Consider the following 25942-nt stretch of genomic DNA (forward strand, 5'->3'; position numbering starts at 1 on the left):
AATTCTTTTTGTAACATACAAGCAGTTGTGTCTTGTTGTTAAAATATATTGTCACTTGAAACAAAATAATTTGTATTCCTTTATAAACTTGTAATCAGTGTTCCAGAATTACAACCTTTTATAAATTGGTAATAATATATAGTTCATTTTCTGATTATACTTGAAACAATAATAGTTTAATATCCAAATTTGTAGGGACTCATTTTAACAATGCTGGTTGCAATTAAATGATAAACATGATCTTTTTAAGTAGCTTAAAACCTTCCGTTAATATGTTCTTGATTTTAATTGTTTGGTTGCATGTGATTAAGTAGAGAATGATCCTTTATGTACATGTTGATATTTTGCAAGCTGTTTTAAATCATGCGCTCAGGCTTGAAATATTCATAGTTCTAATTCTCTAGTAACAGGCCTTAATGCTACAACAGAAAATTGTAAAATTATTACAACAGAAGAACTTGGATTTTAAATTCACACACATGGAGATAAAAATGATTTATTTTGTTTATGTTTTTTCAAATAGGTATCTGGGATTTGATCATGCTGCCACATTATTTCACATCCGAGACAGTCCTGCTGACCCTGTGGAAAGGCCAATTTACCTGACTAACACTTTCAGCTTTGCGATCCTCATTCATGATGTGTTGCTACCAGAAGAAGCCAAGACAATGTTTAAAGTATGTCTGGGAACCCCCATACTCTTCATTTTCCTGCTCTACCAACTAGATGATGCTGACCCATTGTTTTTTTTCTCTCCCCTCATTTCCTAGGTTCACAACTTCAGCAAACCAGTCTTAATTCTTCCAAATGAATCAGGATACATTTTTACTCTGTTTTTTATGCCATCCACATCATCCATGCACATAGATAACAATATTTTACTTATTACCAATGCCTCTAAATTTCATTTACCTGTGCGGGTATATACAGGCTTTTTAGATGTAAGTATGTTACCTACCTTTAAAAGTTAAGCTCCCAGCCATCTTTTGTGTGTCCAGATGGTATTAGGAGATCATTTTGTACATGCTTAAACTTTGCATTTTCTGAGCTCTAGAAGTTACTCTAATCCCTCCTCTCTCGGTTCTGCCAAGATAGCTGCTTTTCACCCTTCCCAGCAGCCAGCTCTTGTGACACAGCTGAGTCCCTTTGTTACAGTTGGCACTTAGAACTTTTCCACGTTGTGCTTTCTCTTGGTTTTGCTTTTATACTGTTATAATCATGGGGAAACTAGGTGGAAGAAAATAATAAGCAGGGAAAAAATAACACAAGAAGGGCAAAGAGGGAATTACTTAAGGAAATGGTGAGCAAAACCAGGAAAGATAGCAGAAAGAAAAGAAACAAATAATAAAGTAAGGTGGTAAAGACACAGTTGGAATAGCAAGAAAGAAGAAAAGTCTTTCTGATGCAGAACATAAGCCAGGAAAAAAAATCCGAACTAAGCTATCCTTAGGATAATCAACGAAAGAACTTTAGATAAGAGATGAAACTGATAAGAAAGATAAAAAGAAAATTAGAACACATAGAGATATACTTCTCTAAAAAGCTGACATCAATAAGAATTTCAGAGCTGAGGGACTTTTCAGTATTATTCCACTCCTTCATTTGTTTTGCTTGAGTGATTATATATTTGTGGCTGCTCTCATGAATGCATAATATTTACTGAGACCAGGGACTTTTTCCCTAATCTTCTGGGGCTCTACTTACTCTTCCCTAGTACTTAAGCTTCCTGCTTCTTTTATGTGCCTTCAGAGGAGAAATAGTTATTCAATAAAGACTATGAGTGTTTTCATTTCTGATTACTCAAAATACTTCATTGCACAGAATTCTTAATTATATTTTATATGTGTGTGTATATGTGTATATTGACATAAAATATAGAAACCTTAGTATGTCCATAAAACTACTTTCTCTTGATAACATGCTTTTATATAAGTGTGATTTAATGTTTAATCTAGTTCTTTATATCTTTCAGTACTTTGTATTACCCCCCAAAATAGAGGAACGTTTCATAGATTTTGGCATATTGAGTGCTACAGAAGCAAGTAATATTTTATTTGCAATTATAAACAGCAATCCAATTGAGGTAAAAAAAGAATCTGTTTTTATTCTAAATCACATTTAAGGGTTTTCTACCAGTGCTGCAATAATCCCATTCCTATCTTTCTCTTTTTTAAGTTGGCTATAAAAAGTTGGCACATCATAGGAGACGGTTTATCAATAGAACTCGTAGCTACTGAAAGAGGCAATAGAACTACAATAATTGCAAGCCTTCCAGAATTAGAAAAATCCTCTTTATCAGAGCAATCATCAGTAAGTAAACTCTCTTATTGTTTGCTTAAACTTAGATGTATGTCTAACACCAAATAAAAGACTATTTCTGTGACGCATACTTGAACTAATATTTTTATGAAACTCATACTAGCATCAGTTATTTGATATTAAAATGTTCTGTGGGTAGTCTGCTTCAACCCCCTCTTATGACTAGGGCACTTGAAACCCAAAGAAGTTAAGTTCTACTTTGTCATGAATGCTTCTGTAACAAAATCTAAATAATTTTTTTGTAACACAAATGTCATTATAAGAGAAATTCCCATTAGTACTAAACTAAAGCTATGTTCATTGAATTTATTTGGCAAAAGAGATAGCCCTGCACATTGGTAGAAATTGCTTTCAATTAGAAGAGAGTATCAGTAAGACAAACATTGTTTGATCCGTTAGTAGATCTGCCCATGTACTTTTATTCTATCTTATAAATATGTACATTTGGTCACTAAAGAGCATGATGAAACAAAAGAAAACAGATATGTCAGTAAAAGCCCTTGCCACTAGTGAAAGTGGAACTTGGAGTTTATACCTACTCAGAACAGAACTAGTAGAGTTACCTTGTGTGAGAAGGAGCGTAACATATCTATAAGTTAAGGAAAGAATTTCTTATGGCTGTTTTACAAAAGAAAGAGAAAATGTTCTTAAGCACAGAGATGATTAACAAATACACTTCTATGGAATGCCATAGGATATAAAAATTTATTTAAATAATTTGTGGTAGAAGGATCCTTTTGGAGGGCAGTTTGGCAGTATGTACCACTTCTGGGAATTCTTCCCATAGAAGTAATTTAAAGAGCTCACTGGTATAAAACTGTGCTGCCCAAGATGGTAGCAACTAATTAACAGGTGGCTACTGAGCCCTTGAAATGTGGCTAATCTCAGTTAAGATGTCTTGTGTCAAATACACACTAGATTTGAAGACTTAGTTTTGGATTGTAAATAATTTTTAATATTGATTACATGTTAAAATGTTAATAATTTGGATATATTATAAAACAGTATTAAAATTAAAAATTTTTAAAAAGAACTAAAAGCTGTGAGAATCAAGATGTTTGTAATAGCGTTATGAATAATTTCAAATACCTGGAAACCATCAAATGCATAAAGTAAATCATGATCTTATTATTGAATTTACAAATAAAAAATTAGTAAATAAAATTTACAAATAAAAAATTATAAATAGGGGATCCCTGGGTGGCGCAGCGGTTTGGCGCCTGCCTTTGGCCCGGGGCGCGATCCTGGAGACCCGGGATCGAATCCCATGTCGGGTTCCCGGTGCATGGAGCCTGCTTCTCCCTCTGCCTGTGTCTCTGCCTCTCTCTCTCTCTCTCTCTGTGACTATCATAAATAAATAAAACTAAAAAAAAAAAAAAAAAAATTATAAATGATTGTAATAACTTGGAAGAGGATTCATGAAATAGTGGAAAACATTTTTAAATAATGTATATTCTAATTGCAACTATGTAGCATTCAAGCTACATAATCAGATATTTGTGAACAGTGGTAATTTATGGCTCTTTATATTTTAATAATCTGTTTTAAATTTGATTCAAAAATAAAGCATCCTTTTAAAACAAAGAAGTATATGTCCATGAGAAGTAATATTTTCACTCCAGCTAGGGTTTTATTTTTAATAAAAATAGAATGTAGAAAAATGATAATAATTAAGCCAGCCATTAATATATTCAACAGTGAAGTTAGAGTAAAATCATATGTATATCCACTCCTATTTGGTTGAATTTTACTATTTCCTAGTAAGACATTATAAATCTAATAATTCTAGAAAACTGGATCATTCCTAGCCATAAATAGCATATGTTAACACATACTATGTAAATTTGAGAAGTCCATTTAATAGCATAAAGCTTGTTAGACAATTTAGGCTTTAGAATTAGCTTGTATATAAAACTATAAATTTAAAAACAAAGGACAGAAAGATGAGATCATTGTTAGGAATCTTAAAAGAAGTTGTAGTGAGGTGCCAACTTCAAAATAGCAATTCCACAAAATGATGTTTTTTTAAGCTTATAATGCTTAAACTTTTGATTGTTTTCCCAAAAGCAAACCTGTGAGCTAAATTACGGTCTTGTTCCTTATGAAACACACAGTGCCAACAACTGTGTGCTCTTCAGACCTGTGTTCTGATTTAGGCAGTCTATACAGTAGAAAGTATTAGAATTGCCACAAAATCAACACACAGAAAACACTTCTTAAAAGAAGAATGTGCATACCTTTGGTGTATCAACATTTGTTATTTTAAGCTAAATATGAATTCTCGATAAAATATAACTAATAATTAAAGTACAACTTCAAAAAATGAATTACTTTTCTTTGGGAATTTCACAATTGAAAAAAGTACTGACAGAAGGAAAGTGGACAACCACTGTCACACACCACCCACAAAAATCAACTCAGAATGGATGAAACAGTTAAATTTAAGACCTGAAACCATAAAACCCCCTAGAAGAAGAGAGTAAGTCCCTTGACAACAGTCTTGGTGATGATTTTTTTGGATCTGACTCCAAAAGCAAAGACAATGAAAGCAGAAATTGTTGGAACTACATCCATCTAAAAAGCTTCTGCATAGCAAAGGAAGCCATCAACAAAAGGAAAAAGCAACTTACTGAATGGGAGAAAATATTTGCAAATTATATGTCCAATAAGGAGTTAATCCAAAATATATTTTAAAAACCGACACAACTCAATTGCAAAAAAAAAAACAAGCATTCTGATTTTGAAGTGGACAGAGGATTTGAATAGACATTCCTCCAAAGAAGACACACAGTTGGCCAACAGACACATGAAAAGATGCTCAACCTCACTCATCATCAGGAAAATGCAGATCAAGACCACAATGAGGTATCACTGCACACCTGTTAGAGTGGCTATCAGAAAGACAAGAAATTGCAAATGTTGGTAAGAATGTAGAGAAAAGGAAACCCTCATCTACTGTTGGTGGAAACAGCCACTGTAGAAAATAGTATAGAGATGCCTCAATTAGAAATAACATATGATCCAGTAATTCTACGTCTGGGTGTTTATCTGAAGAAAACAAAACACTCAAAAAGATAAATGCACCCCCATGTTGATCAAGCATTATGTACAGTAGCCAAGATATGGAAACAACCTAAATGACCATCAGTGAATAAATAGATAAAGAAGATGTGATTGTTTCATACACAACAACACACACACACACACACACACACACACACTGGAATACTACTCAGCCATAAAAAAGAATAGAATCTCACCATTTGAAGCAACATGGATCTTTCACTTATGTTAAGTGAAAGAAGTCAGACAGAGAAAAATAAATACCATATGACTTCACTTAGATGCAGACTCTAAAAGAACAAAAGAAAATGAACCAAGCTCATAGGTACAGAGTTCACGCAGGTAGGGAAATGGAGTGGCAAAATGGAGGAAGGGGGTCAAAATGTACAAACTTCTAGTTAAAAATAAATCATGGGAACATAACATACAGCATGGTAACTATAATTAATAACAAGGCGTTGTATATATGAAAGTTGTTAGGAGGGTAATTAAAAGTTCTCAAGGAAAAAAATGTTTTAATTATGTATGGTGATGGGAGGTGATTAGATTTATTGTGATCATTTTACAATACATACAAATCTTGAATCATTATGATCTACACCTAAGACTGATATCATGTTATATGTTAACTATACCTCAGTTTAAGAGAAGAGTGTGAGAAACATCAGCAAATAGCTTGAGAAAACAAATAAAATTTCCATACTTCTTTCAAAATTTTATTGCTTAACTCTTCTTTCCATGATTTTTGATGTTTTCATATGACCCAATCTCAGTTGCTCTGAAGGCCTGATTCTTAATGTGACAGAGTTAAATTCAGAACTTGAAACAAAACCAACTCTGTGCATGCTTAATGCCCTAATGTGGCTGAAGGGTCAGTGGAAGGGTGTGTCCCTTTGCTCCACCCTCACCCTCTCTGTCCATGCAGGGACATGTAGGATATGTGGAGACCAAACCCCTTTCTACCTTGGCAGATGGGAATCTGACTGTTCCTCAGGGAGCCATTTTTCTTGTTGGCGCATGGAATAAGTATAGTAAATAATCATCTAAGGATGGGCATTATTCTGAGATATTTATACAAGATGGTGCGGTAATTCAGTGTCATACAGTGTATGTTAGAATTTCGAAGACAGTTCATCACAATATTGCTCTTTACCATTTTAATAGGAAACCTCAACTAGTGAGATTAATGAACAATGTCATTTTTACCGTATACAGGTAATATTATCTTCAGGCTATTTTGCAGTGTTCAGAGTCAAACTTACTGCCAAAAAACTAGAAGGGATTCATGATGGAGCCATACAGATCACCACAGACTATGAGGTAAAGACTATGGAGATTCATGTTAATGAAGTTTTTCTGATAATTCAGTGCTTTTACAGAAACAGCTAAGTTTACTGATAAAGTTATAGTTTAACTGTTTCATACCTTAAAAACTGAGCTTTTGAGAAGAGTTTACACAGTCTTGGTGTTCATTAGCTCATGGTAGTCTAATAATGCCCAAACCTCTTAACTAAAAACAACTTCAGTAAAATGGCTTTGGCACATTTATAATTGGCTGTGTTGGAAATCTGCTTACACATAGTTATAGCATTGCACAGATCCTAACTGAAATTCCTGAATGAGATCACTGATTCTTCTGCAGTCATTAATAGCCTTCTGTGTAATTTTTCCAAAAAGGAATATACAATCAAGAAAACACATCTTAGGGATGCCTGGGTGGCTCAGTGGTTGAGTGTCTGCATTCAGCTCAGAGCATGATCCCAGGTCCCATGGGGAACCTGCTTCTCCCTCTGCCTATGTGTCTGACTTTCTCTCATGTATAAGTAAATAAAAATTTGAAAAGAAAAGAAGAAAAGAAGAGGCTTCTCCCTCTGCCTATGTCTCTGACTTTCTCTCATGTATAAGTAAATAAAAATTTGAAAAGAAAAGAAGAAATCACATTTGAATTCTTATGACTATTTACATGAGTCATTCTAAGTCAAGGGCAAAGTGAAAATCATTGAGCTTTTGAAAAACTATTTGTGGTGTTTATTGCATTCAATGAGATTTTGAATGGATATATTTCTGCCACACTTAAGTATTTTAATTTAATATTTTCAAGTTCTTTGGGAAGTTGAACACTGCTGAATTCAACAAGTTGCTACTGCTGGTCTCCTATTTTCAGCACATACAACCCCCACATGAAACAAAGCTAATTCAGAATAAACAAAGCTGGTCATTTAATAATAATAATGTATGCAATATATGTAAATAATATATAATAATAATAGATTGTTGGGAGTGTATCAAACTAATAACCTCCGTAAGTGAAGAATTCATGTGTGTCACTTGAATGACATGACTTGAATCACAAGAATTCATCAGTCACAATAGAAATAAGTACATTTCATAGCTAAGACAAATTTTTGTTAGTATGGATCAAAATGAGAATTAGGAAAAAATATTTTAAAACATATCTTTTTGAGCCACATATAGTATGGAGTTGATATTCAACATCTGTAATGTTGAACTTATTTTTTAAATTAAGCTGATATTTATTTATTGCTGCGTACAAAAAATAGAGAACTATTTAAGTCTAGAAAATACTAAGTGTTTATACGTTGTTTTAGGAGTATAATTTGACTTTCCTTGTTAAATTAATAGTCTACAAAATAACCTGTATTACGAAAAATCAATTCTTCCTTCCTCCTTCCCTGCTGTTTGGTCTTATTTACTATCTTTTCAATGAATCACTGAAAATACATCGAAGTTTATTGTATTTCATAGTATTTGATGGAGTACACTGGTCAAATTAAACAATTTTCATGGGTAATTTTAATACTGCTTTTGCATTGGTTATTGTTAATATAACCCCAAAATGACTTTCTTTACATCCTCAAAAATAATGCAGTAATGGTCAAACTCAATCTCAGACGTAAACACTTACTTCTTTATGGTCTGCTTTACTCCACAGATCCTAACAATTCCTGTGAAGGCTGTAATTGCAGTGGGTTCACTGACTTGCTTCCCAAAACACATGGTTCTTCCACCTTCTTTTCCAGTAAGGGATTTCATTTACGGATTTTTATATATATAATTTTTTCTTTGCCTTTATCTCTGTGTTCCTAGAATCCAACAGTAAAGTCAGTTATTCTTTATCAATAATTTACTTTAAGGTAAGACATTGAACCAGGTTCTATAAGAGGTATAAGAGGAATAAGAAATAGTTACATCTCCCAAAAAGTTTTCCATCTAGATTGGGATATGAGCCCATGATTCACAAATGTAAAGCAGGACATAGAAATTGCCCTAAAAGGTATAAAAATGAAGTGCTGTGAGTGAGATACACATGTAATTGTTGAAGGTACATGTGAGCTGGCTTAGAATGTTCTTTTGGCAGGATAGATAGGGGTGGTAAAAACTAGCATTCAGGCACAGAGGCGGTAAAGTCTGAGATGGCTTTACGCAATATGAGTTGCCCAATTTGACAAGAATGGAGGGAAATTTTAAGAGAGAAGATGGGAATGACATGTTGGAGTGATAGCATGAGAAAAATAACGCATTTAAGTCCATGAAAATCTAAAGTTTTTAAGCAGAGGTTTTTCATCATATAAGCTGATCTTTAAAACATTGCTTCTCTGGCAGAAGGAAGTGACAGTAGAGTGCCTGAGGCCAATCCAGGGACCCTGTTCACAGTCCATATGAAAAGTGTCAAGAAGAGGTTTGGATGAGGGCATTGGCGGAGGCAGTAAAGTCCTTTCATACCTCTGAAGCTTGGCTGTTCGTCTGTCTTGAATGCCCTTCCTCGTCCCCTTCCTTATTTATTTAAAACGACCTTGTTCCTTTCTTCAACTGCCTTTTCAATCAATGATCTCCTTACACGCAGCATAAATCCTGGAAGAGAATAATTCAGTAGATGACACAGTGGAAGGCCCATGGATGGAGTAAAAGAGAAGGCATCTGTATGAAAACAAGGTGTTGGTTTTGAACTAATAGGATCAAACTTTTAGATATCCTCAGATGCCTTACATGACCAGATATTTACTTAGAATCACAAACTAACTAGATGTTATTGCCTTAGGCTATTATAAAGAATTACCATAGATTGCATGGCTTAAACAACAAACATTTATTTCTCACAGTTCTGAACGCTAGGAAGCTCAAGATGAAAGCGCCGGGCAGATCCGGTGTTCGGTGAGGGCATTCCTCCTGGATTTGCAAGTGGCTATTTCTTACTGTATCCCCATTTAGCCAGAAGAGCAGGGAGGGAGGGTGAGCTATTTATTTTCTCTCTCCTTTAAGGTCACTAATCCCATTCATTGGGACTCCACCCTATGACCTAATCACCTCCCAAAAGCCCCACCTCTAATACAATCGTGTTGAGGGTTAGACTTTCAACTCTGAATGAGGGGAGGGGGTTCACATTCATTCCATAACAATCACCAGGTTCTGTAAAATCTCTCATCTTGTAGGGTATACTAGTGCCAATTGATGAAAACAATACATCCAAATAAACATTTCAAGTACTCATAGTTTAGTACTTAATATTTGAATACCATCGTAAAATGAGCTTATATCTGTTACCTCTTTGACCCCCACCCCTGATACAACACATACCCCTGAGAGACAAGACATGGACTTGAGCAAAATGGTTATTACCAGTGCATGCCAGGAAGACACAGCTGGTCAGAGGCCTTGTGCTTCCTTCTCTGTTCTCCCCATCCCAGTAGCATACTGGGCCTCTGATAACATTCTGCTCTGTTTCCTCTGGCTAGGCTACAAAAGAGGAGTGTTAACTTTTAACCTCACCCTCATTCAACTCTTTTTTTCTGTGCACTCCCTTAATTTCTGTGTCTTCTAATACCAGGTATTAGCCCAGTAGGTATGGTCATTTTCAAGACTTCTTCAGATGGCTAAGAATCAGATTATAAGATAAAATTCTGTACTCAAACAAAAGAAAATAAAGATTATAATATAATTCTTAGAACTGTTTAAGTCATTTAATTTTTTGCTTAAAATCTGATATCATAGGGAGAAGCATGCAGCTGATTAAGAGCTGTCATTGGTTATTTGGTGATTTAATCTGTCTGCTGTGTTAATATATTAGATAACCTGTATTTTTAAAAGATGTCTAATTTCTCTTTGGCACAGATGATATTTTTCTTTTTAAAAGAAAATTCTAAGTAAATCTGATGGGGGGGGGGGTCTTGTCTTTTTTTTTTTTTTTTGGCTTTTGATTTTAGAATTAAATTATTTCATCCTGAATTTGGATACTTTGAGGACAGCCTGGCCTTGGCATAAACAAACCTTATTTAAAAAACTGACAGTGACCATTTCCTTTTTTCAGAGCTATCTTTGTTACCTTTGTTGGCAGCCTCATTATTTTAACATTAAGTGTGAATGTTTTTCTTACTGTCTTATTTCATTTTCACAAGATTGCAGAGATTTGTCCTCTAATTTTTATGTAACAGGCTGTGAAAACAAATATATATTTGGGAGGGCTCTGATTACAAAATTAGAGATTATCAGGTGATAAAAATTCAAAGTGTCTTCTGGGGTTTGGTTTCTGAAAAATATGTAGGCTCTAAATTGTGTGTTCTTAAGAAAATCCAGCCGTATATTAATGATTTTGTTTGTTTTCTTTCTCCAGGGAAAAATAGTTCATCAAAGCTTAAATATTATGAATTCCTTCTCACAGAAGGTAAAGATACAACAAATACGATCTTTGTCAGAAGATGTACGATTTTACTACAAACGATTACGGGGCAATAAAGAAGACTTGGAGCCAGGAAAAAAGTCAAAGGTTTGAAAACATCGTATTTGAGGATTCCCATCTGTTAGTATTGTGTTACTATGACCTTCTGTGGATTTGGGATTCACTGTTTTTCTGTGCCTCTTTATAGATTGCAAACATTTATTTTGATCCTGGACTGCAGTGTGGGGATCATTGCTATGTTGGCTTGCCTTTTCTATCCAAATGTAAGTTATCTTACTGTTCTCACTCATACCCTTCACTCCACCCAAAAGATTCTTTGATGAAAGGCTGCCACTTTGAAAGTTCATCTCCTTCCCTTGGTACTGTGGAAATCATTTGAGGGAAAAATGATAAGTGGATATAGATGTAGGCCGAGTGTGTCATAAGTTTCCTTGTTTTAGCCGAACCCAAAGTACAACCTGGTATAGCCATGCAAGAAGACACGTGGGATGCTGACTGGGATTTGCATCAAAGCCTGTTCAAAGGATGGATGGGAATAAAGGAAAATTCAGGTCATAGGTGAGTGGTTTGCTTTAAGTATGTTTAGCTATCTTTACAAGTTTGAATTGTCTCTGTTGATATTACTTTCTAAATGTTACTCTTATATTAGGTTATTTTACTTCTCTCTAGCTAAGAAAATAATGCCTCATCTTCAGAAAATTATTAATGAGGCATCTTGAATTGACATTTTAATTGCATGTTGCTCAGAAATTTACACACTACCACTTTTCTCTTTTTTCCAGTACTCTAGATACCTTAAAATTAAAGAACTATTTGAAGTTGAATATAACTATTTATATAGAATGAATACACTGTTCACCTTAGATACAGCCATTTCCGTAAGAAAGTTTTTACTTACCACTGACCTCTGATAAAGGCAAAGAAAACGTTTCCTAGTTCATTCTGACAGTAGAGAGACCAAGTATTCATTTGGCCATTGTGAAAAGAACCACCTTCTCCCTTTCCAAGTGTTGAGCCATTAGGGGGCACCTGGAGGCCAGTTTACTAAGGCTCAACTATATATCTGTGGCAGGCAGAAAGCGTGCTAATGACAAATCACTACCTGGATTCAAAAGCAGAAACACACTTCCTTAGCAGTGTAGAAGTACAGTCTTTCTTGTGCTCCAGAAGAGAATTTGACTGGAATATTGATAATACGACAACTGATAAAAACTGTTCTTCACTTGGCTTATTTGAATGTATTTCTTAGTATCAAAATAATCTAACTTATAGTACTATAAATTTTTCAAACCATTAGTGATTAAATCTGAGAGTTTCTATTTATCTGAACTGTCTATCAGAATTGTTTTTAAGGCAAAAGAGAGTTAAATTTCTACTTTAAAATGGTTAAAATAAGTCGAGACCCCTCTAATGAATTCAGTAGTTCTTGGTCCCCTGCATTTCCATTACAGACATTACAATGTATAGAGTCTCATAAATGTTAATGTTATGAATAAATAGCTTGGAGCGCTGCCAAGGAACCTCTTCACCTCCCATCCACCAAAACCTCTACCTTCCTCCTTATGTGCCCAGCACTTCACAGCCAAAAACCTGGGCTCCCCGTCTGCCCATACCATCATGTCCCAGGTGCTCAGTGACTGTGGCATTCTCCCTGCACCTGCCTTTGTGTTACCTTATCCCTGTGCACATTACAGAGAATTTCTGTCCATAGTCTTATAAAACCTGTACTCTTAACAATATTAGAGTGTCATAACTCAGTAGTATTGTGGATTAAAATAGGCTTCAGTGTTTGGGTCAGGGACCTTAGCCCCGTGTGTAATATTGTTTCCTTAGGGAATGTATTCTTGAGTTCTAAACAGCTGGCTTATGAGCACTCATAAGTAGGGAAATATTTAAATGAGGTCCTGAATATTGCTGATAACATTACGTATATCTGCACAAAACTCTCATATGTATTACCACTTCAACTGACATATTCATATTCATTGCATATCAGGATTTTCCTTCATTTTGTTTTTAATCTCAAGGGGAGGAAAGCCATATGCCGAGCAGTACACTGCCTTCTCATAAGTTCTGATGAATATGCATCAGCACCTTTCTGTTGGTGTCTAGATCTTTCCACTAGGCATGCAAGATTGTTTAGGATCCCTTTACCAACATATGTTATCTGTATATGTCTGCCTTGTCCTTCACATATACAGTATGAAAACAACACAGGTGATCAGGGACAGAGACTTTGGCAATCTTTGTGCCAAAACAGAGACATCTTCATACATGTCTATTAAAAGCATAGTAAAATGTCAGAGCAAATAAACCTTTATTTATTCAGGGCCAGAATAAAATTTCTCAAGTATACAAGCCTAGTAGAACTTCTTGCATTCAGAAAACTCAAATATATTTCATTTTGATATAGTGACTTACAAATTATTTTTTCTAGATTGAGTGCTTTATTTGAAGTAAATACAGACCTTCAAAAGAATATACTATCCAAAATCACTGCTGAGCTCTCCTGGCCTTCTATAATTAGCTCACCCCGGCACTTGAAATTTCCACTTACTAATACAAACTGCTCCTCAGTAAGTATTCAGAATGACATTGATTTTTGGAAATTTATAATGGGGCTATAAAGTGTCTACTCTTAATTTTAACTATGGAAGCCTTTCATTTAATGTTTTGTTACTTTGTTTAAGGAAGAAGAGATTACTTTAGAAAATCCTGCAGATGTTCCTGTCTATATTCAATTTATTCCTCTGGCTTTATATTCCAATCCTTCAGTCTTTGTAGATAAGTTAATATCAAGGTAAGCATTGCTTTAAATAATCAAAATGTTCTATATTAGCATTGAATTATTATTTTACACATTTAAAACTTTACTGTAGTTATACAGTAATAGATTTGGCTTAGAGAAATTCTAGATTCATAATTAAAATTGAGGGAAGATTCTGGGGAGAGATTGATAATATGTTAAATATCTAGAAGATTTTTCAGTTTAAGACCAGAAAAAGTAATGTTGAACTCCTTTCTAAAAAAATTATTTAAAAATAAATAAATTAGAAAGCTAGAACCTTTCAAATATTTTAGTTTTAAAAAATTAACGAAATAACTATAAGTTGTGGCCTTTAATTTTTGGAGTCTATTAATCTGGTAATATTGACCTCAGAATCTGCCAAAAGGTAATTTGATAATTACTCTAATTACCCTTTAACTATGATGCTGTTTATAAAGAAAAATATGTACTTTTTTTAATTTTAGATTTAACTTGAGTAAGGTGGCAAAGATTGATTTAAGAACACTAGAATTCCAAGTCTTCAGAAACAGTGTAAGTATGCAAACTTCATACTATCCCAGAGAAATAACTATGATATGATCAGTACAAACGTGGAGGAAAACTACTGACTATCCTTAAATTTGGCTCAAGGGGAAGTTACTGAAAAAGTCAGAGCAGTCCAATAATTATTTTAGAGGCCAAAAACCCAGGAGGAATGGATGGGATTTAGATCAACATGAGGCACACTGGGTAGAAAGTTCCTATTTGCAGGCAATACCCCTTAGCCCATAAAGGTTTATAATACTGGCTACCAGAAACCTGAGAATATCTAAATGAGGTATATATACTAACATAATGTATTTTTATTAAGCTCCAAAGTACTGAGCTTGATCATTTAAATTTTTATTTTGGATACTTCCAAATAAAATGTAAGCTCCATGAATGCGAGTCCAATAGTTTTTGAACAGATTAAACAAGCTCATGGGAAGCCCTTCAAATGGCTCCTTGGTATTTAGAAAGAGCGTGGTGAATGTTCATTAGATAAGTCAGTCTGTGGCTAAGAAGGCCAGGAAAGAAAAGCAGTTGAGAAGGTTTTCAGTATTTGGGGGCTGCACTGAAGAATGCTTCCCACTATTGCATGAGCATCTAGTGTGTGTCAGCATTATAACAGGTATATTCACATTACAGCAGCCAGGCTGGGCAATTACTAACTACCCTAAAAGGTAAGTATTTCCTTGTTCTGTTGCTAGGGAAAAACAAAGCTCAGGAAAAGGAAGGAATTTGCCCAAGTTCATACCTGTGTCAAGTGGCAAGGCCAAATTCAAGTCTATTTCTCTCAGACCTGAGAGCTCTCATCTGTATGTTGTCATGCCACATGGTCATTGCTGATTAGGTTCCCTAATTAGCCTGTCAAACCAGATATTTTATAGTTCTTGAAATACTTGTGTTCTTTCCCTCTCTATAAGACATGGGTTAGCTACACCTTTGTAGAATAATAGGTTTTTTTTTACTGTCTATAAGCCAGTTTTGTATAAGAAAGTAATTTTCAGTGACGCCTAGGTGGCTCAGTCAGTTAAGCGTCAGCCTTCAGCTCAGATCAGGATTCCTGGGGTCCTGGGAATGAGCCCTTCATCAGGGGGTAGTCTGCTTCTCTCTTTGTCTCTTCCCCTCTGCCCCTCCTCTCTGCTCGCGCTTTCTCAAATAAATAAAATCTTTTTTTTTTTAAGTAATTTTCAGTATCTTTTTTCTGCCAAATAGAACATTAGACTGAAATGTAGACAGTCATATATATTCTAGTCTCACGCCCTTCTCTTGGAATCTTCTCAAGATTTTAATGGTCAGTTTTTTCCATGCATAAAATGACAACCTAATAAGCTCAAGGCTATCTAAATTCCAAATAATTAGAAAGCTCAGTAATCAGAAATTCCTTTCGCTCTGCTTTTATAAGGGAGGAAATACACATAAGAAGTAAATGAGGTAATATTTATCTTTTTTTCTTATCAAATACAAGTTCTTTAATGTTATTTACAAGGTTTAAAACACTGAAGTATAGGTACTCTGAGGGATAAGAGGATGAATAAGAATACTCTAGACCTCAGAAATTTATTCTAAATATGAAATTCTAAGTCTTTGGGTAAAGTGAAGATAAATTCTATCATAGTTCTCTATAATGTTTATAAAACCTGTGGTTTTCAAAGTATTTGGTCTCAGGACTCCTTTAACAGTCTTAAAAATTATTCATGATTCCAAAGAGGTTTTATATTCATGTGGGTTATATCTATCAGTATTTACCATAATAAAATTAAAACTGAGAGATCTTTTATACAAAAGGCCAAAAGGTATATGAAAAGATGCACAACATCACTAGTCATTAGGGAAATGCAAATTAAAACCACAATGAGATATCATCGCACACCTATTAGAATGACTATTATCAAAAAGACTGGATATCACAAATGCTGGTGTCGATGTGGAAAAAAGAGTAGGAATATAAATTGGTACAACCACTATCAGAAACAGCATGGAGGATCCTCAAAAAATTAAAAATAGAACTACTATATGAGCCAGCAATTCCACTTCTAGGACTATATCCAAAGGAAACAAAAACACTAACTCAAACAGATATCTGCACCCCCATTTCCTAGCAGCATTATTTATAATAGCCGAAGCATGGAAACAGTGTAAGTGTCCATTGATGAGTCAATGGATAAAGAAGTTGTAGTGTGTGTGTGTGTGTGTGTGTGTGTGTGCGTGCGTGTGTGTGTTATAGGATATAGATCGTATAATATATAATGCAGTGTTACTCAGCTGTAAAGAAGTTGTGTGTGTGTATGTATTTATATATATGTACATATATATATAAAATGCAATATTACTCAGCTGAAAAAAAAAAAAAAAAAAAAGGAAATCCTACCATTTGTGACAACATGAATAGACCTTAATGGTGTTACGCATAAAAAACTAAACCTCTAGAGAAACTGATCAGACTTGTTACCAGAGGCAGAGGGGTAAGGGAAGAGGGAATTGGAGGGAAGTGGTCAAAAGGTACAAACTTCCAGTTATAGGATGAATAAGTGCTAGGGATGTGATGTACATACAACATGTTGACTATAGTTGTTAAGAGAGTGGTCCTAAGATTGCTCATCACAAGGAGAAATTTTTTTTTCCTTTTATTCTTTTTTCTACTCTTTTCATTGTATCTGAATAAGAAGTTGGATGCTGGCTGAAACTGTTGTGGTAATCATTTTACAGTATATATACATCAAACCATCATGCCTTAAATTTATACAGTGATGTATGTCAATTATTTCTCAAAACTGGGAAAAAAACCAGATCTTTAAAATATTGATTTAGTTCATTTAAAGTAATAATAAACTCCATTTAACATAGATAACATAAAAATTAAAAATAGCTGTATTTTCCCAAAAAGATTTTTTTTTTAAGATTTTATTTATTCATGAGAGACACACAGAGAGAGGCAGAGACACAGGCAGAGGGAGAAGCAGACTTCACGCAGGGAGCCCGACATGGGACTCGATCCTAGGACTCCAGGATCACACCCTGGGCTGAAGGTGGCCCTAAACTACTGAGCCACCCGGGCTGCCCCCCAAAAAGATTTTTTGCAAGAGCAGATTGTTATACATTTTTACAGATCTCTTTATGGCTCTCAGATGTAATACACAGATTCCCACTGCTTCTGCATTTAGTCTTTCATGATATATTGTTTTGGTTGAAGTATATGAAAAATGTCTGACCTGGCACAGATACATAGTTGTCAAAAAGAGTGTCTTAATTGCTTTTTTAACTAATTCTACCAGCATGCATCAGTCATTTGGAAAATACTGGTTCACTGAGATTCAGAGCTTCCAAATGTTGACATGATTCACTCTACAAAATTAAAAAAAAAAAAATCACATGCACTAATATAACTATCAGTCTCATCAAGGAATTCTTTAATTATTGGAAAGCTCTGAAGTTCACAGGGGTAGATTCAAGTCTTCCAAATTTCTAAATTTTCTCACTCAAATTTTATCACTGGCAACAGGTACTTAAGTTGTTTTTCCTTAATTGGACAGACACACTTCATTTTTGTGAAAATGTCTACCAAATACCCAAGTGTGAATAATCACAGATGGATTGTCATTCTTTCAAGTATAAATGGTTTTCCATGAGAAAAGAACTAATTCAGTTTGCATCTCAGATGATAGCTTTTCAGGACAACATGGTGCTTAAGTAGGCAGCAGGAGTGCTTTATGCAAATTTCCCATTGTATCATAGTATTAAAAATGCATGTGCCCAGAGATTGAGATTTATTAAAATTAATATCATTAACTGCTTAATCAGTAATTTTTTTTTAGGTACAAGTACATAGCAGTGAAGAAGACAGTAGTTATAGGGAAGTTAGATACCATGGTCTTACTTGTAGCTAAAGGATCAGTTGTTTTACCTGCCATTGATTTTGCTGACCACCGGTACAAATGTCGACACAGTGGAAAAGATAGATAACATCTGTCAGTGTTACAAAAGTAGTTCTGACACCATAGATATCCTGAAAAGCTTCTGAAATCCCTGGGGGTCCCAATGGTCACTCTCTAAAGAGCCATTACTGCATAATTATTGAGAATTAATTGAAGCCTTAATGATATCCCTGAGGCATCACAACATCCTCAAATGTTTGCCAGGTCATCAGAGTTTAAATTAGCTAGTGTTTATTGGGAATATATGTATAGTATGTAATGTGTCCATCAGTTACTCAGAATAGTTTATCTAGAAGAGAACTTTTATTAACCATTTTGGAGCAGTCAGGATATTCTGTTGTCCTAGTAGACATTGACAGAGAAGAATGTTAGATGCAGAAGAAAATTTTTTGCCTCAGAAGCATGAGTTAAAAAGTAGTGGCTTCATTAAGTCTATTGACTATAAGTTATGTTTGTAGAATCATGCTAACACAAGTAGATAGATCTCTATGTTTTAAACCTAAGATCTATATGTTTTAAACCTAAGTATGCCAAGTGGAGCAGAAAGTCATGCAAACCTCACTCCCCTTCCACATGTTAGCAGAGCCATGGACATTAATAGCCAAGTGTTGCCAACCCTTCCCCCCCAAAAGAAGTTTAAATTTAATATTGCTTAAAAATCGGAACACTGTATCCTTATGTGTAAACTATATTTTTAATTAAAAAATGAATATTTAAATCTTATCTGTAACTGGCTGTCAAGCCATCTTGGTTATTAAATTTTCAGTCATCAAATGTTAAACAGTAATTATGTGCTGGGCTTTCAAAATAAAGTTCAAAGATAGATTGATATGAGTTGGAAGTATTTTTAAAAATAAAAAAGTCTGATAACACCCTGAAGACCCTTCAGCTGATACCCATTAGAGGGGGAAGGATGGGGGAAGGAGCAGGAAAACTGGCCAGAAGTGGGAATAACAATGATAGGACTTCAGGGTTCTGGGTTGCTGGTTGTATAGCTGTTTGTGCTAAAACATTAAGCTGTGCTTCTTAGGTTTGTATCCTTTTTATATATGTGTTAGCACATTTCAGAAATTTTTTAAGTTAAAAATAAAAAGATCTATATACAAAAACAACTGCTCAGTACAAATAAGGGACTTTGGTGATGTGGGGATCAGAGCCCTTTCAGGGACTTAATGAGAGGGATCACCACTGGTTGCCCACTTCTGCTTGCAAGCTAACCAGTCTCTAAATCATGAGGGGTAAAACTGTTCACATACTTAATTCAAGAAGCTAATACTGGACCTTGGATGGGGTAAAGGAAAAAACTTCCTCCAGAGAGAAGTAGTGACTTCTGTTTGTTTATCTCATGATTGAAGACTCATCCACTGCAGAGTTCAACAGGATTTACAGAAGGCCTTTCTCGACATTCAATTTTAAACCTGATTTTAAAACCTGGAGAAAAGAAATCTGTGAAAGTAAAGTTTACTCCCATTCACAATAGAACTGTTTCTTCACTAATCATAATCAGGTATGTTCTGTGATTTAAATGTGAGTTGATTTTCAGTACTTATTCAGAAGTCCTTTTTTGATTTGTTTTAATACGAGTTTGTGTGTCTGATTTATTTAATAGGGTATTTGGTTTGTCCACACATGCACACAATATACCACACCTGATGAAATATACCTCTGTGACTACGTTTATAACTTGAAAGCCTGAATAGTGTTCTGACTGTACCATGTGTGACTCTTAAAAATGAAAAACTTGTTTCTCTCTGTGTAAAGATTTTTAATTCTTAAAGTGTAAATGTTTCACTCTTCAGTTCAGTATATTCATTTCTATGTGGTTTATTAAACACTAAAAATTATAGATCAATTATCTATAAGTACTGCAAATTTATAATTTCTTATGCAAATTTAATGGGAGAAAATTCTGTAATTCTTGTTCTTGCATAGAAATAATCTGACCGTGGTGGATGCTGTGATGGTCCAGGGACAAGGAACAACTGAGAACTTGAGGGTGGCAGGCAAGCTTCCAGGTCCAGGGAGTTCCTTACGCTTTAAAATCACAGAAGCATTGTTAAAAGATTGTACAGATAGTAAGTATTCCTGACAGTTCTAAGCCACAACTTTCAGCATTTGCTTCTAAAAATACATAATTCCACCCAAATGGACAGTATTTCTATATGTGCACGTGTATGTATTAATGATGGATACTTCAGATTTTTTAATGAAATACCCTGACTTGCTTTCAGGGTTTGATTTGGATCTTCAGAGGTTTAAAGGCTCAATATTCATTGCATGTCTTAAGACGATTTACTCTGAGTATGAAAAATAAATCATAATTAAACTTCTCTCTAAAGTGACACAACAAAGTGAAGTACTTGCTAATGAAGTCTGGGTACCAGCTCATCTCTTGGCCTGAGGGGGTGGTTCATAATGTTTGGCAATATTTATGGAGAATGTGACAATCATTTGGACTTGGACCACAGGCTAGCAAGATTTATATTCACTCTTGATTTTCTTTCCTTTAGGTTTGAAACTAAGAGAACCAAATTTCACATTGAAAAGAACATTTAAAGTAGAGAATACAGGGCAACTTCAGATTCACATAGAAACCATTGAAGTCAGTGGGTACTCATGTGAGGGATATGGATTTAAAGTCGTTAATTGTCAAGAGTTTGCACTAAGTGCCAACGCCTCTAAAGACATAATCATATTGTAAGTATTCTTATGAGGTGTAATGAATCACCAGCTTTTCATTAACTTCAAGTACTACAACTGTAGTTCAAACTGCAAAGATATGTGTTCATGCTCACGGAAAAGATCTTTATTCACAAATGTACTCATGACTTTTTCCACTTAATTTTCAATTATTTCTTCATATCTTTGTTTTCAAAATTGTGAAACTTCCTCTGTATCCAAAATGGATCAGATAATCTTAGAGATCAGCTTCAAAATTATTTTCAGGGTTGTGTTAAAGTATAAGGTACCAGTAGGAAATTGACTATAAATTCAGTCTCAGTAACAGAGCAGTATCACACATGTGCAGTTTTTCCATGTTGTACAATGTAGAAGTGTATAATATTTAGGTCAGAAGGCAGTTTTAAGGCCTGTATCAGAAATAGTTGCAGCCTATTTTAACAATTAATTGATAACTTGTTAGATTATAGAGTATATGTAGTAAAATGTAACCTCTGTCCCCTTAATTGAATGATAATTTCATGATCTTCAATGGACAATCACTCAGTGTGTATGATAATACTCATGTAAGTCCTAGTGCTTGGTGGAAAATAAGTTGTCCTTAAGGTGCAAATCATTGGTTGGAGAGCATACAGTTAATAAAAAATAAAAACAAAATAGTGCAGAAAACAGTACAGTAGGGACGAAGAGAAGATCAGTAGGGCTAGGATGGTTTTGGTTCTGTGTGTGTGGTTTTTTTAAGGCATTATTGGAAATATATCGAGAGAAGAGAGTGGATTCAGATAGAAGAGAAAAGAGGGAGGGAGAGAAACTCAGCGCTTCCTGAAATAATAAGTATGTAGATTATTGTTCTTTTTCATGCAGTTTCTCCAGTTATGGACAGAATGTAGTTGTATTTGTTATTAACCTCATAGGATAATGTTCCTCCATCTTAAAATGAGAAAGTTAAAGAGAAGTATCAGGCTTTAAAATTCTCTTTGAGATTTCAGAGGTGTATGGGATTGGTATTGTAAACGGCTGTGGTGTGTTTTTGAAACTAGTCTAATTGCCACTATTCTGTTTTAGGTTTACTCCTGATTTCACGGCTTCTAGAGTGATTCGTGAACTGAAGTTTATAACAACCAGTGGCTCTGAATTTGTATTTGTATTGAATGCATCCCTTCCATATCATATGTTAGCAACCTGTGCAGAAGCCCTACCCAGACCTAACTGGGAGCTGGCTCTGTACATCATCATCTCAGGAATAATGAGGTACTTGTGTCTTCTTTTGAGGCTGGTATTCAGGCATCACTAGACACTGATCATCACATGCCCACTGTGTGCCAGGCACCTTTCTGGGTGCTGGGAATCTGTAAGCAAACAGAACAAATCTTTTTGCCCTGATCAAGTTTGCATATACTAGTAGGAGCAGTCAGAACTGAACCCTGCTTGAGTGGTATAGACAATAAGGCAAAGTCTTTTACCTTTAAAATTTCTTAAAATAAGTACATGTTAATTTCTTAAAGGAGAAAAATCATTCATGATTTACCAGGTAAAGTTACTTGATTTGCGCATATGTAACTTACTCAACATGATATATTTTTTTTTGAAACAGGGCGAAGTAACACAAAACATGAGAAATATTTTTCAAATCCTCGGCAACCATATCTTTTTTTCAGTATATTTATGTGTTTGGAAAATCTGATAGATTTGCCTCTAAATTTACGTGGTTACCCCGCATGTCCTTTAAGGGAAAAGAATAGTCTAGAGAATTTAAAACCACAAGGTAAAAGCTACTTTTTGGAAAAGGAAAAGTACCCTCCAAGTGTCTATTCTGATACAAGTTAATTATTTCCTCTATATAAGCCTTCATGTAAGTTGGCATTCTGTAAAAGTGTGCAAACTTTTATCCCTGATGCTTTGTTTTTGTCTAATCCAACAAGAATTGCCACACACCTCTGTTTTTTATAACCTGTTATGCTTTATCTGCCTTTCATATCAAACTTTGTTACCTGTACACTAATAGATGAACCCCACTCTCCACCTTCTCTGCCCCTGCAGTGCACTGTTTCTCTTGGTCATTGGAACAGCCTATTTAGAAGCTCAAGGAATTTGGGAGCCATTTAGAAGGCGACTATCCTTTGAGGCCTCGAACCCACCCTTTGATGTGGGAAGACCATTTGATCTCAGGAGAATCGTTGGTATTTCATCTGAAGGAAAGTATGTTCACATACTGGAAATAAATTCTTTAGTATACATAGATGTGGCTGATGTAATTAAAAGAAAAAATAAGTTTTTCTTTTCATCTTTGCTCAAGGGGGAAGAAATCTTTCTTCTAATTACTTAGTAATCTCTTGTGTATAGCTATCTTCTCTACTAAGAACTCACAGCAAACCCCATGTTTTTATTATGTTGGTGAAGGTTAAAATATTCTTCACTAGATCACTTACTTGATTCCTAAATTTTCAGATATAGACCCTATACAATTGTGGAAAGTATTCCTGTTTCTCGCTGGGTTTGTTTGTTTGTTTGTTTTTCCTTAGAGTAAAAAAGGATTTCTCTTGTGGCTGTACTGATGAAATAAAATAAAATTTTTTTAATCTTAGATTTTATAAACTGCTATTCACTGATCTGCAGTTGGTCCTTTTTTCAGCTTGAACACACTCAGCTGTGACCCTGGTCACAGTAGGGGGTTCTGCGGAGCAGGCGGCTCGTCATCCCGACCCAGTGCAGGGAGTCATAAGCACTGTGGCCCACCAGTCCACCCGCACAGCACTCATAGCAATAGAAACTCAGCTGACGTGGAAAACGTCAGAGCCAAAAACAGTTCAAGTACCTCTAGCAGGACTTCTGCACAATCTGCTAGCAAAGCAAGCCCCCTCGTCTTAGATTCAAATGCAGCGGCCCAAGGTCATGCAGCAGGCAGAAAGTCCAAAGGGGCCAAACAGAGCCAGCACAGCAGTCAGCACCATATCCACAGCCCGCTGGAGCAGCACTCCCCACCTCCACCACCACCACCAGTGCCTCAGCACCAGGAACCACAGCTGGAAAGGCTGTCACCCGCCCCACTCTCACACCCTTCCCACCCAGAACGTGCCAGCAGCACAAGGCACAGCTCAGAGGACTCAGACATCACCAGTCTCATAGAAGCCATGGACAAAGACTTCGACCACCATGATTCCCCACCCCTAGAAGTGTTTACAGAGCAGCCGCCATCACCATTGTCAAAAAGCAAAGGTAATCATCCGTTCTCACTGTCAGAAAAGCATGATGTATGAGGTGAAAGCAGGTGCATAATTAAGGAGCTATTGTGATCGTAGTTGTGATAAACAGCTGATTTAGTAGGTGTTCTTCAGACTTAAATTTACCTCTAGTTTGCACTTCAGCTTTTCCATATCTGATGCAGACAGAGAGGTATCCATTTATCATAAGAGATACTTGAATTTCTTAGGTTATTTACCAAATTTAGAAATTTGTTAGACATCTGTTTCCATTTTCAGCTTTCTGTGATTATTGTGTTGTGATAGGCTGAGCCTTTTTTTTTTTTTTCATTGTTAGACTCCTTTTTAATATAATGGTAAAATGGAGACCATCCCTTTTAACTCAAAAATATTTCCACAGAACATGTATTGAGAGCAGGGGTTGGCAGACCACAGCCAGGGGGCCAAGTCACCACCTGTTTTATAAATAAAATTTTATTGGGGCATAGCCATGCTCATTCATTTCCATATTGTCTATGGCTGCTTTCATGCTACAACAATGTTGAGTAGCTGCGAGAGACCATAAGGGACACAATCCTGAAAATATTTACTATCTAGCTCTTTACAGAAAAAGTTTGTTGACCCCTGCTTTGGAGTTCTGTATACTGTATTAGTTACCTATTTCTCAGTAGCAAATTACCCCAAAACTTCATCACTTAAAATGCCCACATTTACTATCTCAGAGTTGCTGTGGGTCAGGCATCAGGGTGCACCTTAGCTGGGTTCTCTGGCTTACAAAACTGTAGTCAAGATATTTCCTGGGACTGAAGCCATCTTTAGTTCAACTGAAGGTGGATCTGCTTCCTAGCTCACTCAGGTGATTGATAGCAGGATTCAGTTCTTCATGGACTATTGGACTGAGAATCTCAGTTCCCCTGCTGGCTGTGCCACCAGCCTCATGGGTCCTCTCCATAGGGCACTTTAAAGCAATTGGCTTCACCAGAGCAAGGAAGCTTAGAAGGCAAGAGAGAGAAGAAGCTAATAGGACAGAAGTCACAGTCGCTTACGACCTAATCTTTTTCAGTGTTCTGCTCATTAGAAATGTGGTCTGGCCTGTACTCCAGGAGAGAGAATTCCACAGAGCATAAACACCAGAAGGGTGGGGTTCAGTGGGATACATCTTAGACATCACATATACACAGAGGTAGGCTATTTGGTAACTTCCAAAATCAAAATATAAAAACCAAGAATTGGTCTGTAGCTTTATTTCAATGTAATCCTTTTACAGCCTGAATTTTTTGCATCTTCCTCTCTCTCCCAGGCAGCTCTGCTAGTACATTATTATTCCAGGTCTGTTTCAGTATCTCCTTCACTGGTGTATGGGGCGGGCGGGGGGTGGGGGGCTGCCTTTTGTTTACATGGGGGACAGAGAACTTGGCCATCCTGAGAGGCCAGAAGAAACCAATGTAAAAAAAAAAAAAAAAAAAAAAAGAAAGAAAGAAACCAATGTCCCAGAATCCAGGACTTCCTATTAGAGAATTTCCTAATCCCAGTGATACGAAAACTAGTTATATAGAGTCCTCTTAGAATTACATGCATTTCAATTTGCAAAAGAGCAAAATGTCTTGAATATTATTTAACTTTTTCCAGAGAATATAGTTTTTGTTAACTCATTATTAATAGAACTTACTTATTTTAGGGTAATTTTTATAGTAATATTAATGGAACGCTTAAGGTTCTTTTTATTAGATCAAGTTATATA

At 35.5% G+C, this 25942-nt stretch overlaps 1 protein-coding gene across 1 annotated transcript in view; it reads left to right on the forward strand.

Annotated features, from left to right (window-relative positions):
* TMEM131 (transmembrane protein 131) overlaps positions 1 to 25942 on the forward strand; it is a 229943-nt gene that overhangs the window by 173319 nt on the left and 30682 nt on the right. The window contains exons 14-31 of the mRNA XM_072742147.1: positions 524 to 677; positions 771 to 941; positions 1973 to 2083; positions 2176 to 2310; positions 6598 to 6702; positions 8336 to 8422; positions 11012 to 11164; positions 11265 to 11340; positions 11518 to 11635; positions 13515 to 13653; positions 13768 to 13877; positions 14330 to 14396; positions 19678 to 19829; positions 20255 to 20397; positions 20833 to 21019; positions 22067 to 22252; positions 23042 to 23200; positions 23634 to 24217. Coding sequence (XP_072598248.1) covers positions 524 to 677; positions 771 to 941; positions 1973 to 2083; positions 2176 to 2310; positions 6598 to 6702; positions 8336 to 8422; positions 11012 to 11164; positions 11265 to 11340; positions 11518 to 11635; positions 13515 to 13653; positions 13768 to 13877; positions 14330 to 14396; positions 19678 to 19829; positions 20255 to 20397; positions 20833 to 21019; positions 22067 to 22252; positions 23042 to 23200; positions 23634 to 24217 — 2837 coding nt within the window. The remainder of the gene's footprint in view (positions 1 to 523; positions 678 to 770; positions 942 to 1972; positions 2084 to 2175; positions 2311 to 6597; positions 6703 to 8335; positions 8423 to 11011; positions 11165 to 11264; positions 11341 to 11517; positions 11636 to 13514; positions 13654 to 13767; positions 13878 to 14329; positions 14397 to 19677; positions 19830 to 20254; positions 20398 to 20832; positions 21020 to 22066; positions 22253 to 23041; positions 23201 to 23633; positions 24218 to 25942) is intronic.

This window comes from Vulpes vulpes, chromosome 16 (genome assembly GCF_048418805.1).
Source record: "Vulpes vulpes isolate BD-2025 chromosome 16, VulVul3, whole genome shotgun sequence".
Lineage (NCBI taxonomy): Eukaryota > Metazoa > Chordata > Mammalia > Carnivora > Canidae > Vulpes > Vulpes vulpes.